At 36.2% G+C, this 21,762-nt stretch overlaps 1 protein-coding gene across 2 annotated transcripts in view; it reads left to right on the top strand.

Moving 5' to 3' along the window:
* Positions 1–21,762, top strand: part of NOX4 (NADPH oxidase 4) — a 179,082-nt gene that overhangs the window by 89,685 nt on the left and 67,635 nt on the right. For both annotated transcript variants that reach the window (XM_028091716.2, XM_028091715.2), the window contains exon 12: positions 8,972–9,032. In XM_028091716.2, the coding sequence (XP_027947517.2) occupies positions 8,972–9,032 (61 nt within the window). The remainder of the gene's footprint in view (positions 1–8,971; positions 9,033–21,762) is intronic.

The following is a 21,762-nucleotide window of genomic DNA, read 5'->3' as shown; positions in this document are numbered from 1 at the left end:
AGCCAGGATAACCTGATTTCACATATTTTTCCATGAGTCAGAGGCAAGTCTAGCTGTTAGTTTGTTATTGTCTGTGCTTTTTCATAGCAAGCCTGCACTTGCCATCATTTTGCTGCTTTGTATTTTTAATCTCTTAACCAGTTGCTTTGGGAATAGTCTTTCCAGTTTTCAATGAAAACCAGACAAGAATGGTCATGGATTCCTTAAAGATCGGTGAAGTTTTTGTTAGGATTATTTATTTCATTTCATGGGTTTAAATACAACCCAGGAAGTCTGCATCAGCTGTTTTGATCTTGGGTCTTGCTTTCATTTGTGTAATTTCTTAAAGAAAAAATTGTTTTTCTCTAGGGCTTCACAAATCTTTTGCTTGGGAACCTTAGAAACTCAGCTGGGATAGATGATAGACTAGCAAGGCAACGCTATGTCTTAACCATAGACCAGACACAGTGGTGGAAATTGCCCCAAAAAGGTCACTAATGTTCATGAAACATAACAGGATATCTGAAGTCTCTGAACATTAAACATCATCTAACTACTCTAGTTTGGCTCTTTTCCAGGGGAAAAGAAAATATTCCTTCAGTGTCTAATGAGGGCCTACGTGATAAATATGAACCTAAATAGGTCAGTGTATTCAGGGAAAACCAGCTGTTTAATATAAAACTTAATTTATCCTATTGGTATTTTTAGATGCCTCCTTTTACATAGGTACAAAAGAGAATATGATGAATAAAAGCTCCCTTCTTGAGTCACATCTTCCAGCTACTGCCCCATTTCTTGGTTCTTCAGTTCTGTTTCTCTCATTTTCTCTTAAATCCACCAACTTTTTGCCCACAGCACCCTACAAAAACATTTCCAAGTTCAGCAATGACCATGTGATTGCTGCGTCTAGTGGTCATTTCCCAGTCCTTGATGGACTTGACCTCTCACCAGCATTTAGCACAGACAATCACTTGCTTTATTGAAACATTTTTTTCATTTTGCTTCCAGGACATCCAACTCACCTGGTTTTTCTTCTCGTTTTCTGGCTTTTATTCAGTCTCCTTTTGCTGTTTCTTGTCATTTCCACAACCTCTAAATATCAGAACACTTGACTGTCCATTCCTTGAACCCCCTTTCCTCTCTAGCTAAACTCATTTCTCTGATGATCTCATGCAGTCTTACTGATGCATCTGGGTGCTATCATCTCCCAAATGTATATTTCCAGCCCCACCTCCAACTCTAAAATTCAAGCTCATGTATCCAGTTGTCTGCCAGAAACTTCCACTCGGATGTCTAAAGGACATCTTAGCATGTCTAAAACTGAACTCCTAACCTTCAGCTTCTCAAATCTATTTCATCCACAGTCTTCCTCACCTCAGTTAATGCCAACTCCATTATTCAGGTTGCTCAGGCTGGAAACCTGGATATTATTCTTGATTTTTGTCATTTTTTAAATATAGTCAATAATCTGTCTACATATTTTCTTGTCTCTGCCTTCAAAACATGTCCACCATTTCCACAGTGGCCCCTGGTCCAGTCCACTACCATCTGGATAGCCTGCTCACTGGTTTCCCTCTGTCTGCCCTTGTTCACCTACCATTTAATCTTAACAAGCAGCCAGAGTGATTATTTTAAAATGAAAATCAGATCATGTCATTTCTCTGTTCAAAATTGTCCAGTTTTCACCCTGAGTTATACCTGATGCTTATTGACTTGCATCTGTATAAATATGTGTATGTCTATGTGTGTGAATGGAAGAGGGAAGGTCAGCATGGCTGGAATACACTAAGAAAAAGGGAAGATGGACATAATGTCAGAGAAGTCATGAGGGGTCAGATTTTATGGAGTTTATAGAACATTTCGGAGACTCTGGGTTTTACTTTGCGTCAGGAGGGGCCACTGGAGGCTTCTGAGTAGAGGAATGGCATGATCTGACTTACTTTTTAATAGGGGTTACTCTTTTTTTTTTTAAGATTTTATTTATTTATTTGACAGAGAGAGAGAGATAGTGAGAGAAGGAACACAAGCAGAGGGAGTGGGAGAAGGAGAAGCAGGCTTCCCGCTGAGCAGGGAGCCCGATGCAGGGCTCGATCCCAGGACCCTGGGATCATGACCTGAGCCAAACACAGACGCTTAATGACTGAGCCACCCAGGTGCCCCTAATAGGGGTTACTCTTGCTGCTGTGTTAAGATTAGATGAAGGGAAATGAGCAGAAGTAGGAAGACCAGTTAGGAGGCTGTTGTGGGCATCCAGTTGAGGTATTGGGATGGCTTGGACGAGGGAGGTGACAGTGGAGCTGGTGAGAAGGGGTCAGATTTGGAATATATTTTAAGTGAGCGCTAACAGGATTTCTTGATAGCCAGAGTATGGAATGTGCAATAGAAGAGTCAAGGTTATCTCCCGTGTGTTTGGTCTGAGCAACTGGGGCTTCATTGAGCTAGGGAAGGTCATGGGGAGAGCAGGTCCTGATGAGTGTCTGTAGAGCTCAGTTTTGGAAAGTAAATTTGAGATGGTATTTAGTGTGTTTTCATTAAATATTTGCTGGGATAGTCAGCAAAGTCACTGATCTCAGCAATCTCAGCTCTCCTTTCCACTGTACAGATTATTCCTACATCTAGAGCCCCTTCTGGCCCACCTCTACTTGTCTTTGGGTTTGTGGAGGAAGAGTTGCCTGGCTTGTGTTTGGGGTCAGATGATTCTGGGGGTCAGATTATCCCATATACAGATGTGAACACAATTCCTCTTTCTCTTTTTTTTAAATCATAAGTTGAACCCTGGCTTCCTTCTATTGCCTCTGAGGTCTGTTGTGAGGGAAAGATGGGCTTGCTTCTCAAGGTGATCCCCTTTATGAAGGTAGTGGGATTTAAGCTTCATATGTTTCTTCCATCAGTTTCCCAACCACCATCTCATCCACATTTCACCATGCCAGATTTTGTTGACACCTCTCCATTGTTGATATCATACCCCATGTTATCTTTGCTGTTTTAATTTGTGTTTTTGTATTCCTAAACCATCATTTTAGTGTTTTGTTTTTTTGAGGGAGTTGAGATAAATACACACATTCTTTCACAGTTCATAAACATTTCATTTACATACTCTTCCAGGATCTTTCTGTTTAAGATGGAGTCTATTTTTTCATGCAAATATACAAGTAAACACTAATCTTTTTTTCTTCAAGTAAACAAGTAGACATTAAAATATTGTATTTGTCAAAATGTTTAGAGTCATGATGTTGCATTAATTGTGATGGGTTCTGTGCTCCTGGCTCATTATCTCCTCTCTTACTTCTAGAACAATCCTCATTTGTGAAATTGCATGAGCTCCTAGTATAGTCTCTGGAACACTTTGGATTCATGTTTGAATGTATGAATAAATTATAGAAGAATTGTCCGTCGTTGAAGTCCTTATTCATTCTCAGGTTAATTCTCCAATATTTTCCTGAACTGATGATATTTTAATGCATACCCACTATGAGTAAGGTGCTATGGGATATACAGTACTGACTTAGAAATATTTCTTGATCTCAAGACATTGTAAATATATTTTAATACAGAGAGAAATTACATAGAATTAAAGAGGTGAACCGTAATAAAGGGCATAAAAGTAAAATAATTTAGAGGGTCAAGAAAGTGAGGAATTTTCATGGCAGGGAAAATCAGGATTTCTTCATGAAAGTGGTGGCATTTGAGACGAGTCTTAAGGATTTGCTAGAGTACAGGATGAGAAATGGGAATGGAATCATTCTACATGAGTAGACTAGAAAGTGGGAAAGTGAGAGGCCAGGGAAATGTATTAGCTGATCCATTTTGGCTTAGCTGGATTAGAGTGGTCAAGGAGGAATATGGAATATAAAGTTGGAAAGAATTTGGAACATGTGTGGTTAGTTATAGACTGTAGGAAAGAAGGTGGATGTTTTTCCTTAGGAGGACACAAAAGGTTACTTGATAGGAGACTGCTGTAATCAGACATTTTCTTTGGTAAGGTTATTTTAGAGGACTTGAAAATTGATTGAATGCTGGCAGGGAGAGATATATATGATATTCCTCTGCGATTTGAGCTCCTGCTCTGATAAGGGCATAGGTTCTATGTCCAGAGTAAGAGAATCAGAAAGAGAAGACAATTTGAAAAGTAAGATAATGAGATAATTTTAAATATAGAGTAAATTTCAGGTGAAAAAATCTAGCAGGCATAGAAACTAGAGCTTTGGAAGAAGGGGTTAGAAATAAAACTTGACAATAATGATTAAAGACTCATATTCTGTGATCATTTTCTCTGGCTTAAGAAATTTGTTATATTGAAAATAGAGTGTTTAATATAGTAACATCTACTTTAGAATCATTTTTTTATTATTGCAAGGTTCTTGATTTAAAAACAAACACACTGTGGCTTTTAAATTTCTTTTCCATGTTGAATAAATCATTGTGCAGTAATATCATTTTTACATGTCGTTCTCAAATGTAAGATGATTATGTAATATCTGTTTATATTTTTGTGGGACTGTTATAAAATCATTGGTCATTTGAGCACTTTAAAAAACTCAATGCCATATTGAACAAATAATTTGAAGGAAAACATTTCTACTCAAGGATATCAAAATAGAAATTCCTCCAGATCCGTTCTTTCGTACAAATTTGGTCACTTTATTTTCTTATCCTTAAACTGGGTGATGTATATTTTGGTACATATATTATGGTCAACATGAGCCATACTCTTTCTCTTCATCTAGGAAACTTAAGTGAGACTAAATTGAGACTCAGCAATGTCTTATTGTTTACATTTTAAATTAGGTTTTTAAAATATTTAAAATTATAAACATTACAAAGGCTAATAATAAATTTAAAAAGGAGAGGTATACAAAATGATTTCTCATTTTCTGTCTTCAGTTTTGCTTCCCAGAAGTTAATATTCCTAATGCAATATTATGTATTCTTTTCAACTTATTTCTCTGTATAGGAAGAAACATTCATATCTGTTTTTATTTTAATAATATAAGCTTAAGTACACATATTATCCTGAAACTTTTTAAACTGAAAACTTGTCATAAGCATATTTCCTTATTAATGTTCTAGGGGAGGTAGATAGCCATAGATATCTGTACTTTACTATTTCTTTTCTTTGAGAAGTTTTTTAAGCACTATTAAAAAGATAGTGAGGAGACATATCTAGAAAGAAGTTGCTATGGCCGATGTCAAAAAGGTCTGTGTTCTCCTCTAGGATTTTGATGGTCTCCTGTCTCACATTTAGGTCTTTCATCCATTTTGAATCTAGTTTTGTGCATGGTGTAAGAAAGTGGTCTTGGTCTTGTTTCATTCTTTTGCATCTTGCTGTCCAGTTTGGTGTACACACACACAGAAATATTATTCAGCCATAAAAAAGAATGAAATCTTGCCATTTGCAATGACATAGGTGGAGCTAAAGAGTATTATGCTAAGCAAAATAAGTCTGTCACAGAAAGACAAGTATCATACGATTTCACAAAACAAACAAGTGAAGGGAAAAAAAGAGAGAGAGAGAAACCTGGAAACAGACTCCTAACTATAGAGAACAAACTGATGGTTACCAGAGGGGAGGAGGGGAGGGGGAATGGGGAAACAGGTGTTGGGAGTTAAGGAGGGCACTTGTGATGAGCACCTGGTGATGTATGGAAGTGTTGAGTCACTAGTGGTATTGTACACCTAAAACTAAAACTAATATCACACTGTATGTTAACTAACTGGAATTTGAATAAAACTTTTTAAAAATTAAAAAAATTAAGATAGGAAGCATTAAAGAATCACTACACTATGTTTAAGCAACATTAGTGAATCTGAACATTTTTTGTGCAAAGCTGATTCTAAGATCTCCAGTCATTGTTTCAAACCACACGTGCTGAAACCATTCTGTGTGTTTATCCGGCAGGCCCCCTTCAAATTTGAGGCAATATGATTAGGCAAAGACTATGTTAAATTCTGTGTTCTTCTTCCTAGTTAGTTTGAAAAAGTATCAGTAACTTATAAAGGTATTATACCCAGAGTTCGAGAGAAACAGTATTATGTTTTATCTATTCAAAATCAGATCAGCCTTAAAAACTGTACTGATACATTTGGCCAGCCTCACAAGAGGGAGGTTTGTAGGCTTCTACAGGACTGGAGGGGATGTTATCACATGTGAGTCTCTTTTACAATGTTTGCACTGAAAAAATGGGCTTTAGAGATATGAATATTTGAGAAGATATGTTTTCCTTTAGAATATGAGATTATATCAAGTCGGATGCACACTCAGGCACCCCAAGACTAACTTTTTTGCTCTCTCTTCTGATACCTTCTTGGCTTAGATCTTCTTTTTATAATCTAAGGGTTAGTTCACAATGAGAAAGACATCAAGTGACTCATGGACAAACAGATTAGTAGCTTGGGACTCTGTTGGGGTTCTTGCTTTCTGCGAGCTACAAATTTTACTGCATAGAGGCTCTGGCCAGTGTTAAATAGTATGAAGTAAAAATGATGGGTGGTTTTACAGATCACACCATCTTACTAATGGTATAATTATTAAGATATACTAGTGAACAAAACTTAATGATCTCAGAGTTATTAAAAACCAGAATGCAAATGAGATAAATATTAGAGTCACAATTATAAATGAAATAGCATTTTAATAGTACAAATAACATTTAAATAATATCTTTTTTTAAAGATTTTATTTATTTGTCAAAGAGAGAGAGAGAGAGAGCACAAGCAGGGGGATCAGAAGGCAGAGGGAGAAGCAGGCTCCCCGCTGAGCAAGGAGCCTGATGTGGGACTTGATCCCAGGACCTTGGGATCATGACCTGAGCCGAAGGCAGTCACCTAACTGACTGAGCCACCCAGGCATCCCTAAATAATATCATTTTTATAGTATTTTTTACTTCCTTTAATATTTTTATCATACAGTAATGATTCTGTTAGAAACACTGATTGCAGAAGAGTAGTTTGGAAATTCCATGTCACATCAATTCCCAACCCTGACCATTTATTACGTCGTGTACTTTTTAGTACATTTCTGATTTGTGGTGAACAAGTGAGCAATACCTATATTTTTATTTTAGTATTCTCACTGGTTTCCAAGCTTCCATTCTTTTTTGACTGTGTGTTCTTTACATTTCTCCACGGTGTCTTCATCTCCCTTTATTTCCTCTTCTTATAGCATTCCAATGTGACCTACATTAGTTGGCTGACACAGTGAGCTTGAGGATCTTGACTTGCTTAATGTACCCATTCTCCATCACAGGGCCCCCAGGACCACATATGACTTCAGCTCATATTTCCCCTTAATTCTCATTGCTGTACGTTGATTCTAGTAATCTTCAACAAATAACTTTTCTTCCTCCTACTCCATTTGATTTCTCATGTGACCCTTACCCATTTTCCACGTTTGCCTTAGTGGAGACAGTGACTTGCCATAGTTAAGAACTACGTAGTCAGATAGACTTGGATCCAGACTCGGTCTCATCTTCTTACTAGTCGTATGATCTTGGGCAAGTTCATATTTTTAAGTATCAATTATTCAGTTTCCCTAACTATGAAAGACAGGGGTTATTGTGAGATTTTGGAAATAAGGAACTTGGCACTGCCCTTGGCACATGATACTCAATGAAAGCTTGGTAGTTACAGGTTTGAGAAGTTAGCAATGGAAAGAGGGGACTAATTTCTGTAAAAATCGGGAAAGGACAAGATATTGTGTGATAAGGAAGGGAAGTAGGACAGTTGAAAGAACTTTTATCATACAGTTAAACATAATAGTGTGTATAAAGTTCTTATCCATAACCCGTAGATTAGATGTGTTTTCAGAATTCAGAATTTTGTGGATTTTAAAAGGTATGTATGTTTTGTGTATTACATAAGATCTCTAGCACGATATGCAGTAACATTCTTAAACAAATGGATACTTTTTTTTAAGATTTTATTTACTTATTTGAGAGACAGAGAGATAGGGAGAGAGAGACAACATGAACAGGGAGGAGAGGGAGAAGCAGACTCCCCACTGAGGAGGGAGCCCGATGCAGTACTCAATCCCAGGACCCCGGGATCATTACGTGAGCCGAAGGCCTACTCTTAACTGACTGAGCCACCCAGGCACCCCAACAAATGGATAATTCTGTAGGAAAACACTTCTGTATAAATTTTTATACAGAGGTATTAGCCTCCTATCATTACCCTCCCATAAATTCAAGTCAGATAAATGCCACCAAATAAGTTATGAAAAAACTTACTTTTCATAGTGTTTGAATCTGGGGATTACAGATGAGGGATTGAAGTTCTGAAAAATAAAAGGAGATTCTGCATTTCCTTATTGTGAGCCAAAAATTATTCTCTCATTTTAGTGATGTGGGTGTTTTCTACATTTTGTAAACGTGGAGCCACAGATATTTTTCTTACTTCCATAGCCACACTCATTCTTCTTCCCAGCTACCCTTGCCAGTTCACTCCAGACTATTTCTTCTGAGAATTAAGGGAGGGAAGGAAATAGAACTCTTTAAGTAGGAGTTTCCTTGTTGGGCATGGAAAACTCAGGTCACGTTGGGAAATGTTTTTTTCTTTATTCCTGGAATTTGTTAAGATGTGAAGTGTATAATAATATCTGGAGAGCAAAAGACATTAAAATCATTAGTCTCCATTTCTTCCTTTGTGGTTAAAAGCTCCGTCCTCTTAAATATTTTAACTCGAAAGGTGTTTTGGCAATATTTGTTGTTAAATGTGATATACTGACAATTTTAGACTATGTGTAATTTTTTATATAGATATAGATTTTTTTATATAGGGTTTTTAGAGAAATGTATACTGACTTATCGATGGGTCAACAGTGCTTTTTACTTCCACTAATGAGGATCTATATCAATTTTTAGTTCATTCCTTTCTATTTTCTATTGATTTGGGGGACTTGCTATGAGAATGAAAATTGTAATTAAATCATAGTTTAGTAATACGTAACTATTACTAAGAATTGATTCCAGAGGTTTTTGTTTTTGTTTTTTAGTGTCCTACTGAAACCAAAGCAACATTTGGGGTCCACCTTAAAATAGTAGGAGACTGGACAGGTATGTGGAACATAGAGCTTTAAGGTACCTACTTTGAGAATAATGGGTCATACAATAGTTTGCATGTGTTTAAGTAGTAGGACTTAATGTGTATATGTTCTCAAGCTGTTGTTTTGTTTTCTTTCATTGCATATATAGTTTTGATAGTCATATTTTCTTGTAGGATGCATTTTTGGAATTCAAATACCTTGGATATCAATAATTGTCAATAATGTATTGTTTGCTGTGTTTGCAAATCATTGGTTTCTGTCTACTTGTCAGGTGCACTGGCAATAGCGGGAAGAATGAAATGTGTTTTTTAGAAAATATGATTTTAAAATTGGTTGTTGGTTTTACTCTCAAAATAATCAACACCTGGGATTGGGATTTATATTGAGATTTAAATCTTCCAGTTCTTGCATGACTTTTCTGTGGTATTACCTATGTGTATATATCAACTCCACAGCATCTTTGGAATAATGGTCATTTTTAATAGCAAATATATTAGTGATGTGTTACTCGTTTATTCAATAAAAACTTTTGTATTATCTGAGAGATATATTAAGAGTTCTGAATAAATAAATGAAATATTATTCATTCTTCTATTCTCCTGGTCCAATACAGTGACTGAAAAGTGAGTGCTCATCAAATGTTAGTTTGTTGGCTAGTTGTTTAGTTTGGTTGCTCAAAAGAAAGAATGCAGATTTGGACATGAATGCAAGTATAAATAAGAATATTTTCTAATTGAGTGCTAAGCTAGGAGCAGGAAATTGGAAAAAGGTAGATTAGTAGTCTAGGGTTATAAGAGGAGCTTCACAGAGAAGAGGGACTTTGAGCTGAACCTTGAAAATCAGGCAAATGAAGAAGGTCATTTCAGTAGAATTCACAGCATTGTGAAAAATCAGGGAGGGTAATGCATAAACCATATCTGAGAAAGGTGAGTCAATCAGCCTAGCAGAAGCAAAGATTTTATTCTTGGGAGTACTATGGAAAAGACATTGAGAGTCAGCTCAGTGCAGATCTTGAATGCCTTGACAAGATACTAAAATAACTTAGAGATGCTAGAGAACTTTTGAAAGATTTGGGGCATCATAACAAAAATAGTATTAATAATTTGCTAGTTGGATGAATTAGAATCAAGGAAAGACTTACTGGTACTGGAAGGCAGAGGAGGAGAGTCAGTGGAGGGGTGGGAATGGAAAGAGGACTAGAAGGAATGGATTTGCAAGCACAGGTTTAAGAAGTTAGCACTGGAAAGGGGGGAACTTAATTTCTGTAAAAATCAGGAAAGGACAAGATATTGTGTGATGAGAAGGGGGTATTTTACAAAGAAGGACATTGGAGGAGCCTATATCATAGAGTTAAAGATTACAGTGTGTAAATTCTTTATCTATAGAAAGGACAGCCAGCTTGTAATTGGAGACTTGATGAAAATGGAGAAAATAAACAACATATTATTTAATGGGAAAATGATGAGATTAGTCAAAAGATCTTTGAGCATTATGACCTATTCAGAATTAGGAAAAATCAGGCTTCAATAGGATAGTTTATCCTTGCACTCAAAAGAGATCACGGTAGCCCTTTGTTAGAAAAACAGTGGTGTAATATGAAAATAGTAATTCTCATGATAAGCCCAGAACTAGTTGATATAATCATAGTTGTTTTGCAGTATTTGACAAATAAAGAACAAGTAAAGGTCTTCTTTGCTAAGAATCCCAATGAAATAAGAATTAACTTCAGTAATGAATGGTAATTGATAAAATTCTATATCTGAAGGGAAGCAGCATAGTGAAGATATAATTTAATTCATCATGGTAAGGAGAGAGAGAGAGCCCGAGAGGGGGTAGGATCAGAGGGAGAAGCAGAACTCCCGCTGAGCCAGGAGCCCGATGTGGGACTCAATCCCGGGACTCTGGGATCATGACCTGAGCCGAAAGCAGTTGCTTAACCAACTGAGCCACCCAGGCGCCCCTGCATCATGGTAAGGAGAAACTTCATGATGGATTGTTACTAGCTATTGTTACTGAGTTTCTTCATAAAATTATTTTCCGTTGTCAGTAGCTCACTAAAATAAATGATTACCTCATCATTTATTTCAATCTTTCCTTTTAAGAACACCTACTAGTTTTAATTTTATCCTCCTTTTTTATGTACTGTGCCATTGAGGGAGAAACAAGATCATTCTATTCAGAGTTCAGTTCCAGTCAGATGCATTTCAATTAATAAACCTTCGTGGTTGTTGACTTTAAATATTTGTTGACTTGGAAAAAAATGTCAAGCGTTCATGCATAAAACCCCTAAATGACTCTGCACTAAATAATGTCTGGCACTTTAGTTCAAAAAAAGGTTTAGCTGTCTTAAAACAATAGAATTATAATTATGGAAGGAAAACTGGGAACATTACTCCTAAGATCATTGGATTTTGTTCTAAAAGAATTGATTAAAACTTAGTATTAAGAGCAACAGGGGTAGGGAATATCAAAGGGGTGCTTAAAATTTGAATATCAGTGGTTTGCCTTTCTAAACTGACAGATATTTTACATTTATCTTTTTCTTCCCTGAAATATGTTCTGCCTTGGGCAGGTCGAAAGACTGCCCCATGGATGATCTTTCCAAGACTAATCAATGATACCCAGCAGCAAAGTGACCAAGAAGCAATTTAAGCAGCTGCATATCCCAGGACAAGGAGGCCTCAAAGTTTCAGAATTATTGTCTAGCTTTTTATTTTAACCAGGACTCTTGTTGCACCCCTTAAGTATGTGAAAGGCTTATTAAGTTTGGAAGACCCTTCAAACCTCAAAAACGATTTAGGTTTTTCCTTGAAATGATGGTGGTAGAGTGGGTAGAGTGAATTACTCAAGGGGATTTATCATCATATTAATATTTTGTTGCTTTTCTAGAATCAGTCATGCTTTCCAATTTCAATACATGGTCACAGATTGCCTACTGGTTTGATTATCATTCTAACTATCCAAAATATTTTGTTATTTTGTGCATTAGATATCATTACTATTGAATAATGTCTGAGATAATGTTATATACTGTTGGTTTTTTTAGTAGTCTAAATAGCAGCTTACTCTAGAGAGGTTAAGTTTTACTACAAAAGCGTTCTATGTATAATACCTGTATTGAAATTATTCTAAAAATTTTGTCTCTTTTCCATTCAATAATTAATGGATTGACAACTGGATAAATATGAAACAGAAGGCTTATTGTATATATCATATAACAACTTTTTCTTGAATCAGTGGTATCAATTTCTATCGATTTATTGTCTATTGGAAAATATTGCTACAGTCAGAAGATATAATTCACTTTGAGGATCAAAAGTGGGAAAACAGGGCCATATAACATCATGAATTTGCCTCAATACATAATACATTGATACTCATACTACAAGTAACCTTAGATAGGATTTTAGTTGAAGACTAGACCAAAAAAAGAGTTGATAATTCTCTATTTATTTCTGTCACCAAATTGGCCAGGTATATATTATACTTCATCTAGCTGATTGTTTATGAAAAGTTTAAAACAGAATATGTGTAATGCATTTAAGGTATTTTTTTTCGTTTGGGGAACTCTTTACAGGTCAGATTATGACCACACAAATTATAATAATGTTATTATTTTCTGAGAACGTGTTTTAGAACAATTGTGGCATCTACCTTATACCATATGTATCTGTGAATGGCTTTTGGTGGCTGTAAAAAAAAGCAAAGAATTAAAAGTACTCTTCTTGAATACCAACCCTATTTTGGAGGACATGCCCAAAAAGCAGATCCAAAGTAAGTTTGAGCAAACTGGCTTTTTTGAACAGCACAAATCATACTTGTATATATGAAATATCTGGGTTTTACATAATGCATGTTCACATAGTGTAAGGTTTAGCTTAAGCCCATAATAAATATGAGTTTTCAATTGCTACATCTACAAAGGAGTGACTAGAGATACTCTTTGTTGTTATTATTGCTTTGACTAGCAAATTATCATGGTTAGACATTTGTGGAAGATAACATTTAATCTCTTTGTTATTTAGGCTAATAATTAAATATTTATTAAATACCTACTGTATACCAGACACTGCACTGTGTCTGGAGATACAGAATCGGCCAAAACAGACAAGGTCTCTGCTCTCCTAGAGACTGTATTCTAGTCAGTAGAGATCTCCAGTAAACAACAACAACAACAACAACAACAAAAAACAAGGTGTAATATGTTAGATAGTGATAAATGCTATGAAGAAAAATAAAGGTAAGGGAGTAAGAATGATGAAGGGTGGGAGTGCTGTTTTAGACTGGGTGTTTAGTTACATACAAGGAGATGAGGGGATGTCAGGTGGATTTCAGGAAGAAGTGTATTTAGACTAAGGAAAGAGTAAGTGCAAAGTCCCTGAGGTGGGGATAAGTTTGGATACTCAAGGAACAACAAGGAGGTCAGTGGGGCTGGAATAGAGTTGGAGAGGGGGAGAACAGTAGGAAATAGATCGGAGAGGTAAGCAGGGCATTGGACACTACGGGCTATAGGAGGACTTGCATTTTTATGTGATTGAGAAAAAAGACATGGTTTAGAAATCTACATCTGAATGATATCCATTTTGTTTTAATACATACTACCTAGTGGTTGTCAGGCTGAGGTTATTTATTTATTTTAAATGATTTCATTTATGGAGAAGGGGGAAAAGGTCGGAATTCAGAGAGTGGCAGAAAACAGGTCAAACATTTTGTTGGGGTGGGGAATGTATCATCATTTTAATGATGCTTCAGTAGTGGTTTTATCTCCTGCCATATGGCCCTGGTTTATGGGGTCTGGTAGCCTGGTGCCCCATCAAGCCCCTATGATGGTAGTAGCTTCTTTCTATTCTCTGTATTTCCTCACGGTCTTTTAACTTCAGTTCTTCCCTCACCTAAGTCACTAGTTCCCTGTATTAAATTCCTTCCACTTAAATTATGTAGTCATTCCTGGTTTTGGTAGGATTTGGACCATTACAGGAGGTCTGCAAAGCCTCTGAACAGAGCTCTGAATCCGGAGGAGTAATAATGGGGGAGATGAGAGAAAGCGTAAAAACCCTGAAGCAGGCAAATATTTGTGGTCAAGGACCAGTTAAAAGTGAATTGTTGCTGGAACTGAGTAAGTGGAAATGTAGGAAATAAAATCTGAGAATACCCTTGGACCAGACATGGTAAGCATTTACAGACTTCAGTTTTATTTAAAATCTTATAGAGAATCATTGGAGGATTTTGATTAGGGTCTGGCTAACATTGTAAAATGGTAACTCTGGCTTTTGTATAGAGAATATGATGGGGGTAAGCTAGAGTGGGAATTAGGTGATGAGTTTAGAGAGAAGCCCTTGCTGCTGTCTAGACAAGAGAAAGTGCTAGTTAGACATAGGGCGACAGTGACAGGGTCATGAAAAGTGGATGGGTTATGAAGGTATATCTGACAGCTATTGTTGACAGATTGGAGGCGGGATGTAAGAAGAGTTAGGAATCATGGGGTGCCTGGGTGGCTCAGCTGGTTAAGCGGCCAACTCTTGATTTCGGCTCAGGTCATGATCTCAGGGTCGTGGGATCGAGCCCCACATTGGACTCCACGCTTAAGGTGGAGTCTGCTTGAGATTCTCTCTTCCTCTTCTTCTGCCCCTCCCCCTGCTCTCTCTCTCAAATAAATAAACTCTTTAAAAAAATTTAAAAATTTAAAAAAAAGAAGAGTTAAGAATCAGAGATAAAGTATTTAGAGTAAGTAAGTAAGTGGATGGACAGTGCTGCTGTGTATTGAGTTAAAGAACTTTGTGGCATATCAGGGAGCACAAGAGCGGGCATTCAGATTCCATTTTGAACAGTTTAAATTTGAGATACCTCTTAGACTTTCAAAAAGTAAGGTTGAATAGGCCATTGCATGTGTCACCCTGGAAGTCAGGGTAGAGATCCAAACCTGGGAATTATTATATTCATGGATCAGCTAGAATAGTAATTCTCATCTATGTAAGATTTATAAATATTTTAATATACGTTTATATACATCTTACATAGTATATGTTATATATTCACATTGTATGTATTTGCCCTGTATGTCATTACATTAATGTACATTTTATAGCAATTTATATTCATTTTATAGCATTTTATATACCCACTTTACATTCTTAATATGCACTTTACAGATATTATGTACACAAATGATTTTTAAAAACCAATATATTGGTTATATTGGTTATATTCGTCCTAACCTTAGTATAAAGAAGCTATTAAAATAAAATAATTTATAGTAAATGATTTACATTTCATATTTAAATTTTCAAGCATGGCTATACTAGAAGTCATAATGAAATATGTGACTTAACCCACATACAGAATGATCATGAATAAGGGTTCTAAATACAGGATCCCAATACAATTGAAATACTATGAGCACTATTTTCTTTATGGTGTGATTCTCCAAAATAGGGAACTTCTTTTGGTTAAGTTCTAGACACAATAGTTTACAATATAACTGCAGTTTGCAGGGTGATTGCAATCTTGGGATTTTTTAGTGCCTATTTAGGTCATGTAAAAACTTAGCATTTTTGATAAATGAGTTTTTCATTTACATGAATGTCCAGCAAGTCATTCGAAAAACAAGCAGGAAATGGGATAATTCCTTGTTACGTAGCATCCCATCCTCCACAATGTTACAGGATATCTAATGTCTCCAACCCCTACCCTCCAAACTTTAGTAACTGCTGATCATCATTGTGAGAATCAAATTGCCTCCCCAAGTTCTGAAAGCTGCTCCTCCAAAGTATCACTGTCCTATCAAGAGTAGCTACTTTAAGAAATATGTATAGATAGAGAAGAAGTATAACAGGGTCCTGAGACTTTCAACACATAGAGTCCAGCAAAGGTGAAAAAGATGGAGTGGCCATGGAGATAAGAGGGGAATCAGGAGAGTTTGAATCCTGGACAGAATAAGACATTGTTTCAAAAAAAGGCATTGATCAATTGAAACAAATGCTGCTTCTGAGAAGTGGAGTAAATTGAGGACTGAATTAATGACATTGAGAGCTGTGTTTTTAATGGAGTATTGGGAACAGAAGCCTGTCTGAAGTAGGTCCAAGAGATAGTAAGAGAAGCAGAGGTGGTCCATATAGACAAACCCAGTGATATGTTGGGGCCAGCTCCTGTGAGCTCATTGGATCATTGAGTGCTTCTCTTCCAACTCTTTGTTCACTGAGGTTAAGCTTAATAGCTTTAAATCATCACAGTGTATTTATTCCACAGAAATTGACAGATATCACAAAAAAAGGATTTAAAAAGTGTTTTTAAAGACCTGGCTGTTAAATATTTGCCAAAACACCACTGGGCAAATTCTAAGGAGTTTCGATATAAAATGGAATAAAGCAGTAAGTCAGTAGCTGAAGGAAGGAGGATATAGGGACAAGGGAGATATAAGTTAAGAGGACATGTAACAAATACATATGTAGAAATATAAAATATATACACATACACATATATTTAATTTGAGCAACTATAATATGTTTACATACTTCTGCGAACAATGAGAATGAAGTAGAGAGGAAAGAGTTGATATTGCTGGAGTGATAGAGGGTATAATCACAGAAGGTCTACATGTGCCTCTTCATGTACTCCAGGAGAACTGGATTCACTGTGCAAGTGGAGGAGTTGACCGCAGAGAAGGCAGCTGAGCAGTTCATGCTTCCTAACAGGAGGGGACATAGAGAAGATGGTTGCAGAGCATGGCTACAGATGGATTGGGGAGTTTGGAGTAGAAGGAATGGGATTTCTCTTCTGGTTCCTTCTGTTTCCTTGGTGAAAAAAATAGAAAGGTTATCACTGAGACTGAGGATGGAGGAAGGTATGCTGAATTTTGAGGAGATGGAGGAAGGTATCATGTATCATTTGAAATAGTAAGTTGATGAATGAAGCACAGTAGCCCTTCTGAGATGTGCCAAGAGGCCTACTAAGGTATGTGGTCCAAAATTTAAGAGAGACAGCTCAGAATAATTGTGAATTTTTTCCAGGCATGTCCAGCTCTTCAGATTAGCTATTGTGCAGGTAGGGATGGTGTTGGTGTTGTTGGATTTTACCAGCATTGGTCTACTCCTGATTGAATTCATAGCTGTCACCTCCAATCCATTCTCTGCACTGTAGCCACTAAAGCTTCAAAGCCTGAATCAAATTAAATCATTTCTCTTGCTTCAATTACTTTAATAGCTTCCCATTGCTCCTAGGATAAAGATAGAAAATCCTCATGATGGCCTAGAATGGCCTCTCTGCTCTGGTCCTGACCTACCTCTCATCTTGATTCAACTGTTTCTTCTTCTCTGCACTACAACAACACTGCCTTTTGGTTCATTTTTGTTTTGCTTGCTTCCTTCCACTTTATCTCTATCCTGATCCATATGTTAACAGTACTCTCCACCACCGTGCTCACCCCTACCCACACATGTACCTGGGATCTTTAGATCACAGCCCAGGAGTCATTTCTTCTATAATAAGCCACCTAGACAATTTTAGGTTTTGTTTCTTATATGCTGCTATATTTCTGTTCTTAAGGGCACTTATCTCCATTAGTAACTATATATTCAAAGTGTTATCATTGCTGTAGCAAGTTTCCTCCAATAGACTCAGCATAATTATGGTAATAATCTTTTTGCTCACCACTGTATTGAAGTCCTATTAAAATGGTTATTCTTAGGGCGCCTGGGTGGCTCAGTTGGTTAAGCGACTGCCTTCGGCTCAGGTTATGATCCTGGAGTCCCGGGATCGAGTCCCACATCGGGCTCCCTGCTCAGCAGGGAGTCTGCTTCTCCCTCCGACCCTCTTCCTTCTTGTGCTCTCTATCTCTCATTCTCTCTCTCAAATAAATAAATAAAAAAAAAATCTTAAAAAAAATGGTTATTCTTAGTAAATGTAATTATTTGTTAAGAGAAGGAAGGAAGGGAGGGAGGGAGAAAGGGATGGACAGAAGAAGGAAGGTGGAAAGCAAGCAGGCAGCTCCAGAGGCATATCCTCTGCTTCACCAACAAGCTAGCGGGGGCAGGAGTCGAGTATATGAACAAAATGTGATGCTGTGCTCTCTAAAATGGAGGATGCAGATGCTTCTGGGAGGGAGAGTTAGGAGGCTTTCTAGGGCAAACTGTGTCAGGGTAAACAGGACATGTCCAGAATGGGAGATTATTCCAGGGAAAGAAATAGCATGAATAATGGCTCAGAGGTGTGAACTATCATGGAATGTGAGGAAAATATCATGGTGTTGGGAGGCCAAGCGGGGGTGGTATCCAGAGGTCATGTCATGGAGGAGCTTGGAATTGCTAAGAAGTTTGGTCTTTTTGCCTAAAGATGTTGCTGAAAAATTGAAGGGCTTTAAACAGGACATGAAGTAGAATTTGCACTTTATATGAGTCACCTTGCTGGTATTACACAGATTGGCAAGGACAAAGACCAGGTTAGAAGCAAAGACACCAAATTAAAGATTTGTCCAAGGAAGCTGAAGAGATAAAAAGTTGTGTGGAATGAATGGTGTATAGTGTCCAATGTAATAGAGCCAAACAATAACTATGGGAGAACGATAACTGGGGTTACTGCTAACCTTATAAAAATTATCTCAGTGGGAAAATGCAGGGGAGAGGCTTGGGGATGGTATGGGCTGCTGTGAATTATTGAGTATTTTAGAGACTGGTAAATTGACAGAGTTAGTGTACAAAAGAAGCCCATAGCAAATAAATGGGTTAAATTCTAAATTCTTCCTATTTTTAAATTTCCCCTGAACTCTGAGAGTAACCAAATTTATAGTGTGGTCTGGACTATGGTTAGCAGTGGGAGATGAGTAGCAAATCCATATGCAATTACCTGTATGTACATTTAGGTGGGTCTCGGTCAGGTTGAGGATTAACGTTTTATGTCTTAATGTTATATATTACTTTTATAATGGAACACTGTAATTCTGGTCTCATGTGAGTCTATGTGGAAATCATGGAGGACAATTAATTAGTTAATTTGATGGAATTCAACATAACTCATTTGTTATTGTAATATAATAAATCATTCAATAAATATGAGCTGGGGTTAAATTTCGTATTTCTTAACCCCAGAAATCAAGGAAATTTTTCTATCAGGGAAATGAGTAATTTATATTATAATTTAAATGCCTATCTGCTCTCAGGAGAGAGAGTGATTTATTTTCCCCTTGGTTTCTCAATTGATGAACATGAAATCTGTGCTGTCATTGTTTCGTAGATGACAGCTCACTTATAATGCCACAGCGTCTGTAGAGACAGCTCAGTAAAAGATTGGAATTCAATACTCATTAAGTTTTTTTCTAGTTCAGCCATTTTATGAGCCCAAAGATGGGGGGAAAATGTGCACTTTTTGTTTTCTAGCCAATAAGAATTGTGACTTTTAAATCTTGGAAATAAGCAAATCCTACATTTTTGGGGCCTGGGCGTAGAGTTATTATAGCAAAGTGGTTTGTTTGCATGGATTTTTCTGTTTTTATTATGAATTGTTTTGTCCCTAAGAGAAGTTTGGACTCTGGGTTATCTAATGTTTCTTTCTGCTTGATTTTACTCTATAAAGAAAATAACAGTGAGGAATTTTCTTGATAATATGATTTCTTAGGAATGTCAAAAATGTGACAGTAATGTACTGGGTAGCCAAGAACGTGTATGTCATTTTGCCAAGTTAGTCTAGTGTCAATGAACTAAATAATTTCTAAGAAACCAAAAAGTCAATGATTGTGTGCCATTATCATGATCATGAGGAACATTTGTAAGTATGCATTTGTTTGTTGCACTTGCTAAGCACTTTATGAGGGAAGCTAAATGGATATAGTTCCTGTTCTCTAAATGTATTGTAGTTTTTAAAGTAAAATTATAACTTGATGGATTATGATGCAGATAGGTTCGTAAATGTCATCCAAATGAACACACCTAAGACTTTTAAGTGTGTTAATACCGAAGGAAGGTGCTTATCTCCTGTGGATTCAGAGCCAACTGAGTCAGGGAGTTTTTGGAATAGCATCCAATGAAAATGCTGCCACTTATGATTTTTCAACTTTAACAAAGGAAGAGAGTTGGGATGTAATAAACAGATGTAAATAGAAGGTAAAACTAAACTCTTGCATGAAATGAGATTTTTAGTAAATTTGGAGGTGACAAATAATGGCCATGAAACGCTAGAGAACCCCAAGAAATGTGCCAAACTGAATAGTGCAATAGATAGCTGAGTAAGTAGAGTTAAAATTGTCTGCTATAGTGTGATGAAGAGCTTAAAAGTAGGAGGTAATCTCATTTTTTTATTGGCACTGTTTGAGAAACTAGTAAAATGTCTTGGGTGCCACTATCAACGTAATTAAAGAGGAAAGGAAAGAAGAGATCTATATAAAAAACTTTGCATATCCCAGTGTTTTCAGTGACAATACCTACTAGAAAGCTATGCCTCTAATTAGAACAAATAAAATGTATTTTAAGAGTTAGATGTCCTTCATGGAATAGTCAAGTGATTTGTCCTTTGTTACCCCAGCTCCTTCTCATTTATGACACAGTCCTCTGAGTTTCCACTTTCACAATAACTGAAAATCTTTTATTGCTGCTGGAATGGCAGACTCTTCCGTGGCCATTTGAATATTGTCTCTTCTCTGGTTGAGGTAGTGTACTCAACCATACAGACTTTCAAGCCTGGCAGCAAACATAGCAGAGAAGACAACCAGGGCCAAGATCCAAACCAATACCAATGGGACATTATTTTTTTTTCCTTTTCTTTTCTCTTCTTTCTTTTTCTTTTTCTTTTTTCCTTTTCCTTTTTTTTTTTTTTTTTTTTTTAGGTTAGGGAAAGAATTTACATGAATAAATATTCTTATTCTCACTTTTTCTACAGAGTAGGAACAAAAGGCAGCATTTTCCAAATTATCTTTCAAAAAGAGGTTTTTAGTTGTACTGATTATGTATTATATTTGTTTGCTTATTTATTTAGCTGGAGGAGTTAGCCTTTTAAGTAAGCCTTTAACAAAAAACTCCCTAGGCCTATTGAAAACATTCATTTGGTGTTTATTATTTTTACCATATTAAAAAGAATTCACAGAGGAAAAAAAGCTGATTTAACTTCAGTGAGAATTGAAAATCAAGCAATATCAAGAAAATGAAGGATTCTTTAAAGGACAGAACAGTGTAGAGGGACACACGATGTTTCTAGATATAAAGTCTGAGTATTTAAAACTGTTAATTCTCCCCAAGATAAATTATAGGCTTAATATAATTTCAATTGAAATCAAAATTCAAAGTAAAAAATAATTATCAATGCTTATTTGAAAAAACAGAAGAAAATAACTAAAAATAAATAACAAAAAGTCTAGAAAATCTTGAATGACAAGATTAGCCCTATTAAAACATGTTATAAAATGAAATAAACTTTACAAACTAAGAATTTTATAAGGATAAAAGATGTACTTAGGAACATGAAGTTATTAAGTGGATCAGTTGAGATTTGAACTCAGGCTCATTGTACGCTAAACCATGTGCTAATTTACTTGCTTCCTCCTATATGTTGAAATAGTTTAAGCACTATGTTACTAGAACAAAAATGACAGGAAATCTATTAACAAAGAAAAATAGATATCCTAGAAATAGACCCTTTACTACACAAAAATGCATATCATATGATAAAGAAAGGTCCATAAATCAATATGAAGTATTAGTTTGTAAATAGTTAAAACAATTGTCACTTAACTATTTAAAAAAAATTAAATCTTTACTTCA

This window comes from Eumetopias jubatus, unplaced genomic scaffold (assembly GCF_037043125.1).
Source record: "Eumetopias jubatus isolate StellerSeaLion01/CBP00866 unplaced genomic scaffold, mEumJub1_p1.0 scaffold_13, whole genome shotgun sequence".
Lineage (NCBI taxonomy): Eukaryota > Metazoa > Chordata > Mammalia > Carnivora > Otariidae > Eumetopias > Eumetopias jubatus.
Note: the sequence above shows the minus strand (reverse complement) of the source record. Positions and strands in the feature narration are given on the sequence as shown.